This window comes from Bombus bifarius, unplaced genomic scaffold (assembly GCF_011952205.1).
Source record: "Bombus bifarius isolate JDL3187 unplaced genomic scaffold, Bbif_JDL3187 scf7180000009476_frag, whole genome shotgun sequence".
Classification (NCBI taxonomy): Eukaryota; Metazoa; Arthropoda; class Insecta; order Hymenoptera; family Apidae; genus Bombus; species Bombus bifarius.
The window spans coordinates 1-17526 of NW_022885145.1; the positions used below are offsets into that span (position 1 = coordinate 1).

The following is a 17526-nucleotide window of genomic DNA, read 5'->3' on the forward strand; positions in this document are numbered from 1 at the left end:
CATCGAGGCGTCGCACGCCGCGGTCATGTATCTTCGGAGCTCCTCCGCCTCCTCGTCGATGCTTCCTCGCTCGGTCGTCCGTCGGGCGTCCCAGCTCCAGGCGGACACGGTCGTGGCCGCCCGCAGCATCTCCTTGTCCATCTCCTTCAGGCGCCATCGCGGCGGCGGCGGCGGGCGGCGACGGTTCTCTCCCGGTCGTCGTCGTATCGTCCCGGCGTCCTCGGTCCCCAGGGTCACCTCCATCAGTACGTAGAGGTGGTCGGACAGCGTTTCCACCCCCTCGGCCACTCTCCAGTCGCGGATTCGCCTGAGCAACTCCGGGGTAGCCCACGTGATGTCCACCACGGAGGATCCTCTCCACGCCACGCAGGTGCTCGCCGAGCCCCTGTTCGCCAGCAGGAGCCCCAGACTCGCTGCCCAGTCGGTGAGCATCCTTCCACGGGAGTTGGTCCTTGGGTTTCCCCATTGCGTCGAGTGGGCGTTGAAGTCCCCCAGCACGAGCACCTGGCGGGGGAGGCATCCTCGGATGCACTCGCCGACTCGGTCCAGGAAGTCCCCGTACGCGGCCAGGTCGATGTTCGGAGAGACGTACACCGCCACCACCGCCGCTCCTAGCCACTCGACCGCGACGAAGCCGTTGCCACGGTCCAGCGAGACGCACGAGGCCGACGTCCACGTTATCCCCGCGGATCCGTCCAGGTCCCCGATCCAGTTAGGCGAGTCGGGTATACGGTGCGGTTCGGCCACCGCCGCTAGGGCCACCTCGTTCTCCCGGATGGTCTGGAGGAGCAGATCTTGCGCTCGTCTCGACCTACCGAGGTTGCATTGCAGCAGGCGCTTGAACTATGCCGTCACCTCCATGGCCTCCTCCCGGCCATCCGCCGCTGCTGTTGGTGGTTCGGCGGCGCTTCCTGGTGTCCGTACCGCGGCGGCTGCTGCTGCTACCGCTGCTGGTTGGCGGGTCGGTCTCCTCCTCTTGACCTTCGGGGGATTGCACGCCTCTCCGCCCATCCTGTGATTCGCGGGTGCCCCGAGCGATTCGCACAGCGGACACTTGGGAGCGGAGGCGGGACAGCCTCTGGCGCGGTGTCCGCTCCCGCCGCACCTGTAGCACAGGTGCCCTCGGTCTTCGCCGGATACGCACGTGGCGCGCACGTGCCCCAGTTCCAGGCACCTGAAGCACTGCAACGGGCGCTTCGGCACGGCCCTTATCCTCGCCGTTGACCAGCCCAGGGCTATCTTCTCCGCCTGGGCCAGCTTGCGGGCTCCTGCAGCCGGGCACTTGATCCATGCCGACCCGAGGCCGCCTCTGGTGGCGCCGATCTCGCCCACCTGCACCTCCGCGCTGCCGCATCCCGCCGCCGAGGCCAGTGCTCTCCGCAGCTCCTCCTTCTTGACCGAGATGTCTATCCCGGTCACGCGTAGCTCCGCCATCCTGGTCGGGGTGGCGATTCTCACCGCCGTCGGGTCCAGGGTCTGGGCCAGCCGCGACGCCAGTAGCGTCGCCTTTCCCCTGTCCTTGTCGCCGGGAACTTGTATTATAATGGCGCCCGTCATCGCCTTCTTCATCTCCAGGCGCTCCGTCCCGAGCTCCGATAGCGGAATCCTCGTTCTCGCTGCCTCCAGGACGTCGGCGTACGACATCCTCGCTCCCTCGTTTAACGTCAGGGTCACCGCGGATGTTCGCGGTGCGCGAGGGGGCGTGACCACCTTGGGTGCCCGCGGTGGTCCTCTCTGCGTCGCGGAGGCGCTCGCCTTCGGTGCGCCCGTCGTGTCGCCGCCCGGCTGGGGTTGCTGCTGTCGCCGTACCCGCGTCGGTGGTGGCGCGGTCGATCCTTTCCTCGCCGCCTCTCCTCCGGCGGCGGCGGCGACGGCTGCCTTCGTCCCGTTCGCCGTCTTCCTGCTTCTTCTCCGCTTCTTTTTCGTCTCCACCAACTCCCATCCGCCGTCCTCCCGTTCCCTTCGGGTCGGCGTCGGCTGGGCCGCGGGAGGGTCGACGGGGCGGTCCCCGCTGGGTCGTCCTTCGGGGGTGCGTTGCCGTCGCGCGTCCCCGAATCGTTCCTCGATTGTCCTGAGAATGGAGGGTCCCAGTTCTCGGACCGCTCTTTCCAGGGCGTCCAGCCGCGTCCTGTCGTTTCCGCCTTCCCACGGCGGGCGGACGTATTCGGGCGCCGCGCCGGCGCATCGCGGGCACTCGTTGACGTGGGCGGCCAGTCTCCTCAGTTCCTGGCGGAGGGCCGCGTTCTCCCCCTCCAGCACGGACAGCCTCGCGTCCACGTCGTCGCCGGCGCCACGCGCTGGCCTCGCCCTCCTCGCGGATTCCTCGTTCCAGGCGGCGGTGATATAACTCGCCGCGTTTTTGAGGGATCTGATGTAGGTCCCCTTCAAGTTCGACGACGTCGTCGCGACGTGCATTATCTCCGACACGTGCATCGTCAAACCCGCGCTGATTTCGGCCGGGGAGCTCGTCTTCATCTGCACCTCCAACTCCTCCGACACCTCCGGTGTTGTCGTGGCTCCCGTTCTCTTCCTCTTGCACCTGGACGCCATCGAAGCCAGCGACGAGCGCGAGGCGAACGAGGCGACCGACTCCTCGTCGTCGGACCTCGCCCGCCCCCGCGATCCCCCCGCCAACGGTGTCGTACCGTCGTCCATCGTGGTCGGCGCGAGAAAAACGTACTCGGGCCTGTTCGCGGCTCTCGGCGAACGTCTCGTCGCCTTCCTCGGAGGCTCCTCCGCGGTCTCCGTCCTGTCATCCTCTGGATGTCCTCCTGTGGTTATCCTCCTCCTCTCTCCTGCTGTTCCGTCGCCAGTCGTATAAACGCGTCCGGGGGCCTGACGGTCCACCCTCGAACGGCCGTGGTCGCGAGATATCGACGCAGCGGGGCCCACTTCACTACCCGCGACTGCGCCGGTACTGGGGTATCCCTCCCCTGCACCGTAAACGTTGTCGTTTCTGTTCTCCATTTCCATGTTTTTGTTTGTTTTTCGCCAAGGTCGTCGTCGAAGTCTCCGTCCTGGTGCCACTCACTCTTTCGCACCCTGCCCCGGTCGAAGCCGGTGCAGGGAGCCCCGCGAGAAGGTGAGCTGAGTGGTCTTGACAGGCATGGGCCCGCCAACTTCTCCGAAGTTCTCCGCACCGGATCGGCGAACCGACGGGTGCCAAGGGCACCGATCGGCCGCCACCCGACTGTAAGAGAACATCAGATCCATCGGGGTTTCCCAGGGCATGGTCCTATGCCCCGGGAACCCATGCCCGCCTCGTGCTCCCCAACCTAACCCCAACCTCCTATGCCCAAGCAGTACAAGGCATCCAAAATAACCCGAACAGCCAAAGGAATCTTCCCCAAAACCGTGTCCCCAACCCACCTAACACAGACAACTCCTGAAGGCTGGAAAAGCTAATAGAGAAACAATCAGAGAAAATAAATCACTTGCTATCGCTACTAACACTCATCGTGGAAAAATTAGCACGCCCCGACTCAAAATAAAACCAAGGCGCATAGCACTGTGGAACGCCAACGGTCTAGCGCAACACAAACTTGAACTAGAACTCTTCTTAAAACACCAGCAAATCGACGTAATGCTCGTATCGGAAACCCACTTCACCGACAAGAGCTACCTGAAAATAAATGGTTACAAATTCTACCATACCCAAGACCCCATCGGAAAGGCCCACGGTGGCACCGGAATAATAATCAAAGCAAGTATTAAGCACTACGAACTTCCACCATTCCAGAAAGACTACCTCCAAGCAACAAACGTAGTAATAGAAGACTGTCATGGCTCAATCACCACCTCAGCAGTATACTGCCCTCCCAGACTTCCTGGACACCCTGGGCAATAGATTCATAGTTGGAGGAGACTATAACGCCAAGCACATCCAATGGGGCAGCAGACTGGTTACAGCAAGAAGCAAAAACCTCTTAAACAGCATAATAAACAACAACCACAACTACCTCACCACATACGAACCCACATACTGGCCCACTGACACCAACAAAATACCCGACCTTCTCGACTTCTTCGTAACTAAAAATATCCCATCAAGACACGTCCAGATCAACTCCTCGGCTGATCTCTCCTCTGATCATTCTCCCGTGATAGCAACAGTCAGTTCAACAATCATCGAGAATACACCTAATGGCTCCATTCACAACCAACACACCAACTGGCAGCTCTTCAGAGAAGTCTTTACACACTCAACCTCAGCCTTCACCCCACTAAAAACAAAGGAAGATATCGAAGCAGCCACGGAATACTTAAACACGAGCATAATAAAAGCAATCCGCCTCTCCACACCGACAAAGCCATCTAACAGCAAACAAGAATATCCCCAATACATACTAAAAAAAATAGCAGAAAAACGTAGACTAAGAAGAGTATGGCAGACCCATAGAACACCGGAGGACAAACGCAAACTTAACAACGCAACTAGAAAGCTATCCAGAACCTTAAAAAACTATAAAAACGACTGCTTCCATAAATACCTCGCCAGCTTATCCCCCACAGCCGACGCCAACTACTCACTATGGAAGGCCTCCAGGAAACTCACACGCCCCCCACAAATAATCCCACCTATCCGCCGTCCGCAAGGTGGATGGGCGCGAAGCCCTATAGAAAAAGCCGACCTGTTTGCTAAACACTTGTCAAAAGTATTCAAACCCCATTCCCCCAAAGCCGCCGCGGACGTTACTGAATACCTGCACACCCCCTTCCAAATGTCCCCTCCTATCGAACCCTTCTCCTCTGCAGAGACTATAGAAACAATCAGTCGCCTAAACCCCAAGAAAGCAGCAGGACACGACCTAATAAGCAATAAAGCAATCAAGGAACTTCCCACAAAAGGGATAGCACTCATCACATCGATTTTTAATGCTATCCTTCGCCTGGAACACTATCCTAAGGCCTGGAAAATCTCATTGATTACCCTCATCCCTAAACCCGGTAAACCGATATACGAAACCTGCTCCTATCGCCCAATCAGTCTTTTACCTACCCTGTCCAAACTATTCGAGAAGATGCTCACGAACCGACTCCTTCCAATCCTAGAGAACTTGAAAACACTCCCAGATCACCAATTCGGCTTCCGAAAACATCATTCTACAGTAGAGCAAATCCACCGCTTAACTCATACGATCAGCCAAACACTCGAAAAGAAAAAATATTGCTCAGCGGTTTTCCTAGACATCCAACAGGCATTCGACAAAGTATGGCATGAAGGGCTACTATACAAGCTTAAAAAGATCCTACCTCACCCCTACTACTCCATCCTAAAATCTTACCTAACCAATAGACAATTCATGGTTAAATGCCTAGACGCCACTTCCGCAACATTCCCAATAGAAGCCGGCATACCCCAAGGTAGTGTCCTCGGACCCCTACTGTACTCCATCTACACTGCCGACCTAGCTATATCAAACGATATAACAATAGCGACATTTGCAGACGACACAGCGCTATTAGCTACCCACGCAGACCCGGTAATAGCCTCATCCACTCTCCAGCGAAGTCTCGACTCCATGGAAAAGTGGTTTCACAAATGGAGTTTCAAAGTCAACGAAAAGAAATCCTCACATGTAACCTTCACGCTCCGAAAACAAACCTGCCCCCAGGTCACCATCAACAATGCAACAGTTCCTAGCAGGGACACAGTCCGATACCTGGGCATGACCCTGGACAGGAGACTAACGTGGAAGACACACATCTCAGATAAAACGAAGCAACTAAAGGACAAACTAAAAAAACTCTATTGGCTCACGGGCCGACGCTCCAAACTAAACATACAGAATAAAATTACCCTCTACAAGACCGTAATAAAACCTGTCTGGACCTACGGAATCCAACTATGGGGAACAGCAAGTAACTCCAACATCGAAATACTACAACGATTCCAATCGAAAACGCTAAGAGCCTTAATAGACGCACCTTGGTATGTTACCAACGAAACCATCCATCGCGACCTCAAGATACCTACAGTCAAAGAGGAAATAGCAAAATATAGCGACAGATATAGCAAAAGAGTCAACAAACACCGAAACCCCCTAATCACTGGACTACTCGATACGACGGACCAGATTCGCAGGCTGAAGAGGCACTACCCGCTAGACCTAAACGTTAGATTCATTTAATTATCCAAATTAAGCATATGCACTTACTTATAATACTTATAAATTATACCTATCTATAATAAGTATTAACTTATTGTAAATAAACAGCCATGTCACTGCGCCACGCCAGAAAAATTACTGAAAATTCTCAACGCGAGAATTGTTTGTAATTTCAACAAATAAATAAAAAAAAACGTGCATTAACGTTTTCAAATCCATTTTTTATTTTCAAAGAACATCGTATTTGTACTCGGTATTGCCAGTAAGTATCATGAAGAGACGAAACTAAGTATTGTTTAAAATAGTATATAGACATCTAGATATAACATTCAATGATTTTTCCCTCACTTATTGTAAATTATTGATATTGTAAAATTATAATTGTAAAATTATATAGTAAATGATATTGTAAAATTATATAGTAAATGATATTGTAAAGTTAAATAGTAAATTCACACGATGTTCAAATAATTCGAAATAACGATAGACCAAAAGCTGTTTAAACGAGACACAAGAATTAATCGTGCATTTTATTAAAAAGTTAAGTACGGATAAAAGAAAGAAAATTTTCGAACTTTTTTCGAAAGAACATACATTTATTATATATTGTATTCTTTCAAACACAATAATACCTTCCATAAAGGAGCACAGCTCAGATGAGACTTTTTATAGTTAAACTTTTAACGTACTCATAGACACGAAATTTTTTTTTTTAAGTAGAACTGTTACATTTTACGACACGTATAACATCGAACATTTACCAACATAGCGATGCCAGCGTACATATATGTAATATCGTGATATAGTATATTTACAAAGAATGGACAGTAGAGATGTTAATCGGACAGAAAAAGACGATTGTTGTTCAACCTGAACTATTCACACCAAATGTACAGAAAACAGCGCAACTAAATAACTAGATAGCGACTCGACTTTTACCAAAATGCAATCAACACTCTCTCGGCAACGCCACTCGCAAAACTCTGTCCTTGCTCAACTCGCACTCCGCTTTTTTAATCACACTCTGTTTTTCGAATGACTCATCGTTCCTTTGTCTTTTTCTTAGCCCCACCACGCACGTGCTCCGCAACCGCTCGTTGTCAAAGTCACGTAGGCCTTTTTTTGCGTAACCTATTCGACCGAAAGACCGACGATACATCGTTGGGCCTGTCGGTGCTTCGACTTTCTCGCGACATTGTTTATAGTTCGCCCGATATCTCTTAGGCCTTTGTTCCACGATACTACATATATATGTCGGAGCGGACATTAGAATTAGGGTTAGGGGCGTGAAACGAATCTTCGTTTGGGTTACACGTTGTCGTTATGCAATAGAGAAGACACTGACTAGTGCAAATACGATTATTATAGAGCCGGACAAGTAACCGTGGTAGTTAGGCACTCGAGAAACTAATGACAATGATCCTAGGTTCAATAACGAATCCGCGGTCGACGGGATGATAGATGAACGTACTCACAAAATCTAAGTCGGATGCGTGATATTCACTGGTCGTAAAGGGTTACTCCTTTCATCAGTGAGATCGCGAACGAGAGAGCCTTTCCCGTCCCGATGATGCCACAGAGGAAAACTATAATGGGGTGTGTCTAAGGATACGAGATCATCGGATTCGTCGAGAAAAGCCTTCGTTCAGAAAGTAAGGGAAATTGACGTTGCTGCTAATTGGTCAATCTACATATCGGTGGTTAGAAAAAGATGCTAGCCGCCCTCGAGGGAAAGTTGCTAGTGGGAGACCGCGCTCGTTGAAAAATATGTCTCCCCTATCTTCCCGTAGTTGGGACAAAGACTGTTTGTCTGTTTGAAGGACTTTAGTTAACTAAACCTTAAGATTTATAACGGGCCCTCGGGCTAGCCGAACATGTACTGCGGAGACGCATCGACATCTGGCAATCATCTTACTCGAAGAATAGGGTCTGCGTGTGGCGAGCCACGGGACAGAAACCGTTGGAATGTTTACTGTCGCGTGTCGCCACGAATATTTCTTTTAAGGAGAGCTATAGAATTACTCCATACCTTTGTTAGACAAAGCGTTCATCCCGTGACCGCGGCTACGTTCGGCGACTGACTGTCGCCTCGAGCCCAAGCTCATTATCACAACTCTCGAACAATTACAATCGGATTGAATAACTACAATTGTTCAGTTACAGACTCCGGTATTCTTTCATCTCCGACATATATATACTGGTGTACTGGTCATCTTTTTTCCACACGTTTTTAGCTTTTTAGCTGTTTGTGTATGGGCGCCTAATCAGCCAATCAGAAATAGCCGGTATTCTATGAATCCTTTTCTTCAATGCTCGAAGAGCTGGATATTTATCCAAAGCTGATGCCCCAAACATATACTCGAAATTTTCAAGGGCCGCTGCAAACACGAAGTCCGCCCATGTCGTCTGAAAAAAGGTTTGTATACATTTATTTTGTACCTCCTCTATTAAACAATTTTTTTAATTTACCTTGAAAAATGTGAAAAATCGAACTCTTAACTAAAGATCACTAGCTTTTTAGGAAGAATTTGGATTTTTATTTTATTGTCAGAATTTAATGGATAATTCTAGAAACTTCAACCTTTGGAGGTATTTGTTAATTAAAAATGACAAAACTGGTATTATATAAAAAAGAGTAATGTGTATCCTGAATCAATGTCGAATGGAAATTAGACAGTTCTATAAAAATAAGCCTTCTCACGATTCCACAACTTCATAGCTTAATTAAATACAATTCTTCGGCGATATAATTACAAATACATTTACAGGAATTGTGTAATATGATAAATATCTCGTTAAAGAAATTGAAATCGTAAACTCTAGATTCTAGTATTCTTTCACTTTCATGTTTCCTGTGAGCCCTTCAATCGCTAAATATTTTGCAATGAAACACGTATTATTAAACAACATAATCATACTAAATTAATTTAATGTGACTATTTATTATTATTATATAATAACACAGTGATGAAAGAAATAAACTGGTCAAGTAATCTAAGGAACCATAATACGTATCTATGTCAGTGACAGTGAGAAAAATTCAGATATCTGTACTTAAGTGATTACACTTATAAGTATCATTATATATTATATAAATATGATATTTCGAATGGTATCATTTATCAATCATTAAACAAGAGTGTCATATCCAGAGAAATGATTTTACATATCTTAATCTTTGCTTTGATTACGATAGTAATAATTTCTATCAAACTTGATGAGGAAGATACATGAATAATTATCTAAAAGCTGAGAATCTTGGCAAATTCATTTGTACATAAACTAACAGAAGTGAATTTTAAAGATACACTCTGCTCTCAACAATTAAAGCTGTCTTGTCGCAACAAAGTTTCAATAATTTTTTATGGACAACATGGCCCAGTTTGCACAAAGACTAAAAATTTTAACATTAAATTTGGATAAAAAATCTTACGGTAGAAGGAATGATATATCCTTCATATTCGCCAATAATCTGGTCGAATTTAGTCAGGTACAATGGTATTGTTTCGTTCAAAAGTTGATTCATCCTCGCTTCCTTCCTTTCAGGATCCTCCTCCATGCGACAGTAGCAGATAGCTGAAACGTATATGAAACCAACCGTTACGTTCATTTGTGTTTTTCCCCCCAAACGAAGAGAAAATAAGTTGTGAAAGAAGGAGTAGCCTCTCATAGTTCCTACAATTTCTTCATTCTCTTTGCTTTCTTCAATATTGCCTCAACAAGTTCCTGTGGTTCACGATACTTGAAATATATACAATGTTACCAGCGTGGAAATTGTCTTGGAAACTTGGAAAATCTTTCAAGAGGAACAACATTGCTAACTGAGATTCGAGAAAGGAAAGGTAAATAAATCCTTGCTTCTACTTAGAGCTTTTTTATTTACTTCTGACGAGTAAAGTACTGTTATTAAAATTTGATTAAAAGTACCAAGAATGTCGAGATATAAACAACCATTTGTGGAAAGGTCAGGAGAAGCAGAATTATCGAATAAACGTTATATAACTCTTAGTGATTAAGTAAGAGAAGAGAAACGAGAAAAAAGTCTTCTATCTAGGTCTTAATAAAGTATACTATATTTATCTCCATATCAAGAATAACAACAAGATATAAACAGTCTTCTAGAAATTGAGTAAATATTACATAATTACATCTTGAGCAATATTTTGCGTCTTAGCTTTTGCTTAAACATTATGATAATCTTAAATATCTGTAAATTCTTCACAGACTCTTTGCATCTTCTATACAGGTATCTCATGATCATGTGATAACACACAGGAAGAAAAAATAGAGGAAAAAACAGCGTAAAAAAAAGTTGCGTAGGAGTATCGTCGCACTACATCATTCGACAATTGATGCACGTCATGGCGATCGTCACGGTTTAAAGCAGGCCATCAAAAACACGTTTGTTATCGTACGGAAAAATCTGCGACGTTCCAGCTGTTCAGGTGCATCGAATTGTGAATCATCGGCGGTACGAAGCAAGGCGAGGGGCGTAAATAGAGAAAGAAGAGAAGGATTCGCATAAATGATAAAATATAATCGTTCGTTCCTCGTCGATGGCGGATGGATGGCTTTAATCGTGGACGATATCGATACGATTATATTTTATACATTTGAAACAAATATAAAAGACGAGCAAAAACCAGAGATACGATCGTTATGATATTATTCAATCGGTAGCCTATTTACCTCGTTTTTTGTTCACCTTCTCTGTCTAGTAATAATTTTTCGACGTGGCGTGACGTTACGTTGGCGGTGTAAAAACACGATTTTAAACACCTGCGGATAGTTGCATGAGTTTCGAGCGATTCCATTCCCTTCGATTTATATTTATGCGATCAACGCGCGGATCGTTAACGCATTATGCAGACAGCAGATGTTACGTAATCACACATATCGTAATTGGAAATTAGTAACGTTATCGCGTACCAGGATACACTTCGTTGCCCTCGCTCCTTCCGCGGATAACCAGCGTTTATCATATAGAGACAGGGATTTGCAAAGAATAAAAGTTGTAGAACGTTGAAAGGCGTTGAGAGAAACGTGATGTTATCCCGTTATTCGTTAACGCAACGCAGTTAAAAAAAATCCCGAAGGAAGATTACGATAATAGATAACCTGAGTCGAGTGTTTGTCGGGGGATCTAAAAGATTCTTTCGAGTTGAGCGTCTGAGATTGCAGAGAAGAAAATTTGGAAGCCATCGAATTCGTGATGTCGATAGAAATCTTCAGTTGGAATCGTTGTATCATAACGTAGTCTGCTTATTGTCGATAAGACTAAACTAAAAGTGACTACTAAAATTTTCTATCCTCTAAATTCTATCTACGATTCTATAATCTAAAAACTGACTTTTGCAAACAAACTGTAACATTCGCTTAACGGAAAGACATACGTATCTTGTTTGTACTCGTCTTTTCACAATGAATTCTTGAACGTCTGTCTCTGTGGTGAGACAAATGCAAAGTCATCTCATCAGTTACTCACCTTGCTCCAAATCTTCAAGAGTATCGACGAGCACGTCGCATATCAACGCATCGCTTTCGTTTCTTCCCATTAGATCGTACTTCCTCGCCAAGTATCGCGCCACAGCGTCAGCCTGCGCTACCGGTTTCCCGTCTACCTCCAGCACAGGCAGCTTTTTATAAGGCATTGCTAAGAACAAACATGGCTCATATGAACACTGTGTAAAGGGAAACGATCGATAGGAAATCACAACACAGCTTCCGAGGCCGTTGCGTTCTTGTGAATAGATGAATCGAAATCATTTCGGTTTTAATCAACATGGCCTAGTAAAGAAATACAGAAATGTCTTCTTTCTCCTTTTTTTCTTTTCTTACGATTACGATGGACAGGGTATCGCGTGTTTTCGCAGGGTATCGCAGGTTATCGCTGTTGGGAAGAACCTAAAGTTTTTAAAATCAAGGATAAAAGATAATACCAGACACGGAAAAAATATTAGAAAATGTACACGGTTCTTGTAATGAAAATTGAAATGCAAGGAATATAAATCGAATGTCTCTTGCGAACGTAATTTTGTGTTTTACACCGACAGGATTGATTTACAGACTTACGTTGACTTTTGGTTTCTCTATCTGCAAGCGACATATAAGATTATATCGAAGACTATGCTGCGTAAAACTTTTATTATACTATTTACGATAGAAATGTCGCAACGGAAGATCGAATTTTATGTCTGCTTTGTTCTTTCGACTTTTTAGCTATGTTCTTTTTCATTTCCGAACTGATTTCAATTTTTTATCCTTTTTTTCCGACAAGTCCTAAAAAGTTTTTAAATTAACGAGAAACGTAGAAGTATTTTTGTATTCCTATTTTAAGTCACCTATTTACGGTTTTCTCAAAATATTCGAAATGCTTCGATTCATTGAAAACAATAAAGATTGCAACACAAAAATTCGAGAATCGTAAGTGAATTAAGTTGGTATTCGATAAACACGATATTACGGAAGCAAAACTTAATGAAAAGTTCGACTTTATTCCGTATGAAATTTTACTTTAAGTAAGTTTAGCCTGCACGTGAAACGAAAGTTTTATATACAGAAAAGTTTGAGTAAATGGTAGATATCTGAGAGTTGAACGATGAAAGTAAAAATCGATTCTTCACGCTTACAATCCTTGTATTCAGGCCAGAGTTGTAGGGGGATCCTCTCGTCGATATACTCGATGCCAATATATGCAAATATGTACCGTATATGTTCGGCACTACCACGGGCATTGAAGTAGATTAGTTTGTAGGTAGGTTCGTCGCTCATTTTCCTTGCTCTGTCAACTTATCGAGAAAAATGTTACAATTAACTCGTGTAATTAACAGACTGTGTGCGTGTTTGTGTGTAGAGAGAACAATTTATTTATAGATGGAATAATTCGTATAATACGCAAAATAAATCATTTAGAAGGCTGGAATATGTGTTTTTGAAACAATTAATTATGTCGAAAAATATTTCAAACGAGATATAATTATGAAAAAAATAATAATTAAATGTATGTAAATGTATGTAATAATAGTTAAATGTATGTAAATGTAATAATTAAATGTAATTAGTTGTGAAAAAAATAATAATAAAAAATAAATAAATGTAAAAAAAGAATTAAATGAAATTAGTTTCTTTTTACACACGCGATATTATTGGCGATATATGAAGGTCAACTTTATTTTTTTAAACAGATATATTTATACATATATTTATAGATATAAATACATATATTATATAGATATAATAGTATATATAATATATATGTCGGAGATGAAAGAACACCGGAGCCTTTGGAATTTTGGATAATCCCGCAACATTGTAACCTAAAGTCTACTATAGCTGTAATTCAACAATTGTAGTTATCCAATCCGATTGTAATTGTTCGAGAGTTGTGATAATGAGCTTGGGCTCGAGGCGACAGTCAGTCGCCGAACGTAGCCGCGGTCACGGGATGAACGCTTTGTCTAACAAAGGTATGGAGTAATTCTATAGCTCTCCTTAAAAGAAATATTCGTGGCGACACGCGACAGTAAACATTACAACGGTTTCTGTCCCGTGGCTCCCCACACGCAGACCCTATTCTTCGAGTAAGATGATTGCCAGATGTCGATGCGTCTCCGTAGTACATGTTCGGCTAGCTCGAGGGCCCGTTATAAATCTTAAGATTTAGTCAACTAAAGTCCTTCAAACAGACAAACGGTCTTTGTCCCAACTACGGGAAGATAGGGGAGACATATTTTTCAACGAGCGGCGTCTCCCACTAGCACCTTTCCCTCGAGGGCGGCTAGCACCTTTTTCTAACCACCGATATGGAGATTGACCAATTAGCAGCAAGGCCAATTTCCCTTACTTTCTGAACGAAGGCTTTTCTCGACGAATCCGATAATCTCGTGTCCTTAGACACACCCCATTATAGTTTTCCTCTGTGGCATCATCGGGACGGGAAAGACATTCTCGCTCGCGATCTCATTGATGAAAGGAGTAACTCTTTACGATCAGTGAATATTACGCGTCCGACTTAGATTTTGTGAGTACGTTCATCTATCATCCCGTCGACCGCGGATTCGTTATTGAACCTAGGATCATTGTCATTAGTTTCTCGAGTACCTAACAACCGCGGTTACTTGTCCGGTTCTATAATAATCGTATTTGCACTAGTCAATGTCTTCTCTATTGCATAACGACAACGTGTAACCCAAACGAAGATTCGTTTCACGCCCCTAACCCTAATTTTAATGTAAACCCGACATCAGAAGTGGGATCAGTGCCGGTTATAACAGTGCAAGAGCTTACGATCATCGTGCGCGAGTTAATTCCGTCGCTAGTGCAAAAATCGAGTGTGGACCCTAACAATTTTTCGACTCCGCTGCCTGGTGCGCAGCTACCAATCTGATTATGGAGGAAGATCCTTTACAAAGCAGTGCCCTGAATATAATTTCAATACCGAGTGTCGAATTGACTTCTACGTAGTGGAGGCGCTAACTGGTAGATCAAGCCATCCGGGTGAGTCGTTTCCATTTTACCCCGATTTCGGAGCCGAGTGTTCGCTAATTAAAGAATCCGTAGTCTTGAGAATTTCTGGCAAAAGAACGATTGATATAGTAGTAATGCGAGGAATAAGAAATATCGGTACTAAACGTATCGCTCAAATCTTGTCCGTTGCAGGTGTCGGTGGTTAGAGATAAACTTTTCATGTTCTCGCTGGTAGTTATTTAACAATACGATATCGCGATTACTCGTTAAATTTTAAGCCAAGATTTTGACGTAATATTACACAAAATAGCCTCGCTATGTGTAAAACAAAAATAATTAATGCCTGTAATAAAACCGCTAAAAACGAGATCGATGTTAATGAAGTTGACAATGAGGTACGTGGTAGCGATAAAAGTCGATTAATCTTTCTTTTCGAAAATTCAGAGATTCATCCGTTACGGGTTCCCTACGTACTCGTACAAAAAAATACAGGCCAGTTAGAAGTACAATCAATTGATCCTAACATCGCCGTACAAGGAGTCCTAATAGACTTCGCGAGCGCAGAATAGTACGTGATAGAACAAGCGACTTAATTACAGCCAAAAATCATAAAGCCTAGTAATTCACCGTTCGCGAGCCCTGTGTTACTCGTGAAGACGAACAATGGTTCAGATAGATGATAGGTAGATTTTCGAGAACTAAATAAATGTACGGTCGCGGATCGGTATCCTTTACCCCTCATTGCGGATCAAGTCGCGAGATTGAAAAAGCGAGATATTTTATTATTCTGGACATGGCCGGTGGGTTTCTCCAAATCCCTATTCATCCTAGTTCTAGGAAGTATACAGCATTGATTACTCTCGATGAACAATTTGGATAATAAGTTGTTGTTTTCTTCGAATTCTTTTGTGCCTTTGTTCGATCCATTCGATGTCCTTTATTTGCATAACATAAGTGCGTGCGCGTTTAATGTTTCTTCCGGAAGTCATTTTCGGGACGGCGATACTATGCTGACCCCGTCGAAAATGAGGTTTCTTATACTTTCGGACAACCCTAATAATTGTGCAGCTCATACTTGCCTAAATATTCTAATATTTATGTTCTTCCTTGCTACAATTTTGTAAACCATCAAAGCGTTTAGTACGGAAATCCTCAGGAGTAGTCGCGTGCCAAGTCTTCTGTAGCATTTGACCCTTTTTAATTGCGGTGACATAAGAAATCATTTGGTCGGAGTGATCTGTACTACACTTTCCTTCGTTCCATTCAGCAGCGGCTGCTGATTTCGAGGTCCCGAACAAACGAAACGAGAGATCATTCTTGAGATTCCTTCGAAAACACGTATAACAGCTAACGTGCCATTCTTACGTTGTCGTCTATTTGGATAATCCCCTAATTATTGCCGACTCGATAGAACAAGCTCTAAAAGTATTGCACACCGTACTAGATACCCTTGTAAAAGCCGGATTCTCCTTTAACTTTTCAAAATGTTCTTTTCTAAAGGCATCGGTACTCTATTTGGAATATGTAATTTACGACGGAGAAGTTCGTCCCAATCCAGGTAAAATGCACGCCTTGAGTTCTTTACCTGCGTCAACGACCGTCACACAGCTCAGGCAGTTCATAGGTTTAGCCCTTTATTTCCGAAAATTCGTCCCTAAATTTTCACGGGTAATGAAACCCTTGTATGCGCTTATTTCCGATAATAAAAACATGACTTGGACAGATAGGCATGGAAAAATAAGGCAAAAGGTAATTTCCGCCCTGACCGACGCGCCGGTGTTAATGATATTTGACCCGAACTACCCGATAGAACTTCGTATCGACGCTAGTTCGGGTGAATATGAGGTTATTTTAATGCACAAGATTGAAGGTAAAAATAGAGTAATAGAATATTACAGTATAAGAAGTAGCCCTGCGGAATCTAGGTATCATTCTTACGAATTAGAAACGTTAGCAGTTGTGAACGCCGTCAAGCATTTCCGTCATTATCTCCACGGACGAGAATTTCTTGTCGTCTCCGATTGTAATCCTTTGAAGGCATCCAGTAGTAAGGTAAATTTAAATGACAGGGTTTACAGGTGGTGGGCTTACTTACAAACTTTTACTTTTGACATTCTGTACCGGGAAGGTAAACGAATGGCCCACGTAAATTTTGTCTCGCGAAATCCCGTAGACTTGGATCACCTTACGATCAACGAAGTCATAGAGAAGGAAATCAATCTGACCGAAATCTCCGAAGACTAGCTATTAGTGGAATAACGTCGCGACTCCCAAATTTCTGGGATCGTCAATAAATTACAGAACGAAGAGCTCGCGGAAGACGTCGCGAATACGTATGAGTTACGGTCCGGTACCCTTCATCGTAAAATACAGAGAAAAGGCAGATGTCTCTGCTTGTCCATCGTCCCCAGAGGTTTTAGATGATCTGTTATTAACCATGTGCAACAGTCAATTATGCACTTAGGTTGGGATAAAACGCTTGAGAAACTGTGCGAGTGTTACTGGTTCGAAGGAATGGCGGAGTATGTTCGCCAATTCGTAGAGAACTGTCACGCTTGTCAAGTTTCGAAGGCCAGTTCAGGTAAAATACGAGCTGAATTACATCCTATACCTAAGACCAGCATACCTTGGCATACAGTTCACGTGGATATAACGGGCAAACTAAGCGGTAAAAGTGGTTCGAGAGAGTATGTCATTGTTTTGGTCGACGTCTTCACTAAATTCGCATATCTGCATCATACTCGCAAAGTAGATTTCCTTAGTACCGGTAAAGCACTTAAGTACTATATTTTTATTCGGCAGTCCTTGCCGGATAATAGCGGACCAAGAGAGGTGTCCTAACGGGTGAAAAATTCCAAGATTTCTGGCAAGGTGAACACTAAAACTCCACTTAATCTCAACCGGTGCGAGTAGGGCCAACGGTCAGGTAGAGCGTATTACGGTACGTTGA

General features: G+C 44.5%; 3 protein-coding genes and 1 long non-coding RNA gene across 5 annotated transcripts; 1 reads left to right on the forward strand and 3 right to left on the reverse strand.

Annotated features, from left to right (window-relative positions):
• Positions 1–16: 16 nt before the first annotated feature.
• On the reverse strand, positions 17–2973 carry LOC117215260 (the record flags this gene model as incomplete). Its single annotated transcript, XM_033461652.1, has 2 exons — positions 856–2973; positions 17–780 (listed from the first exon to the last, which is right to left on the reverse strand). Coding segments are annotated over exons 1-2 (2882 nt in total), but the record flags the coding sequence as incomplete, so codon positions are not given.
• A 3854-nt stretch (positions 2974–6827) lies between these two features.
• Positions 6828–9800, reverse strand: LOC117215257 (glutathione S-transferase-like). The gene is made up of 3 exons (XM_033461649.1): positions 9544–9800; positions 8303–8516; positions 6828–6899 (listed from the first exon to the last, which is right to left on the reverse strand). The coding sequence occupies exons 1-2, from the start codon at positions 9778–9780 to the stop codon at positions 8349–8351; spliced, it is 405 nt and encodes a 134-aa protein (XP_033317540.1). The 5' UTR covers positions 9781–9800; the 3' UTR covers positions 6828–6899; positions 8303–8348.
• A 397-nt stretch (positions 9801–10197) lies between these two features.
• LOC117215259 lies at positions 10198–10733 on the forward strand. Of its 2 annotated transcripts, none has more exons than XR_004489049.1 (2): positions 10198–10239; positions 10357–10733. It is a non-coding gene; the product is annotated as an uncharacterized LOC117215259 (long non-coding RNA). The 2 variants fall into 2 exon arrangements; XR_004489050.1 differs by having other exon boundaries at positions 10200–10239; positions 10335–10733.
• Positions 10734–11470: 737 nt separating this feature from the next.
• Positions 11471–12872, reverse strand: LOC117215258 (hematopoietic prostaglandin D synthase-like; the record flags this gene model as incomplete). The annotated part of the gene is made up of 2 exons (XM_033461650.1): positions 11471–11763; positions 12695–12872. Coding segments are annotated over 2 exons (354 nt in total), but the record flags the coding sequence as incomplete, so codon positions are not given.
• Positions 12873–17526: the final 4654 nt, after the last annotated feature.

Bases quoted from the DNA above. Each gene is read 5' to 3' on its own strand.
- LOC117215257 (XM_033461649.1), bottom strand. From the start codon at position 9,780: ATGAGAGGCTACTCCTTCTTTCACAACTTATTTTCTCTTCGTTTGGGG. The intron at 8,517-9,543 runs GTAAGATTTTTT...ACCTTTTTTCAG, and splicing joins GATATATCATTCCTTCTACC to ACGACATGGGCGGACTTCGT.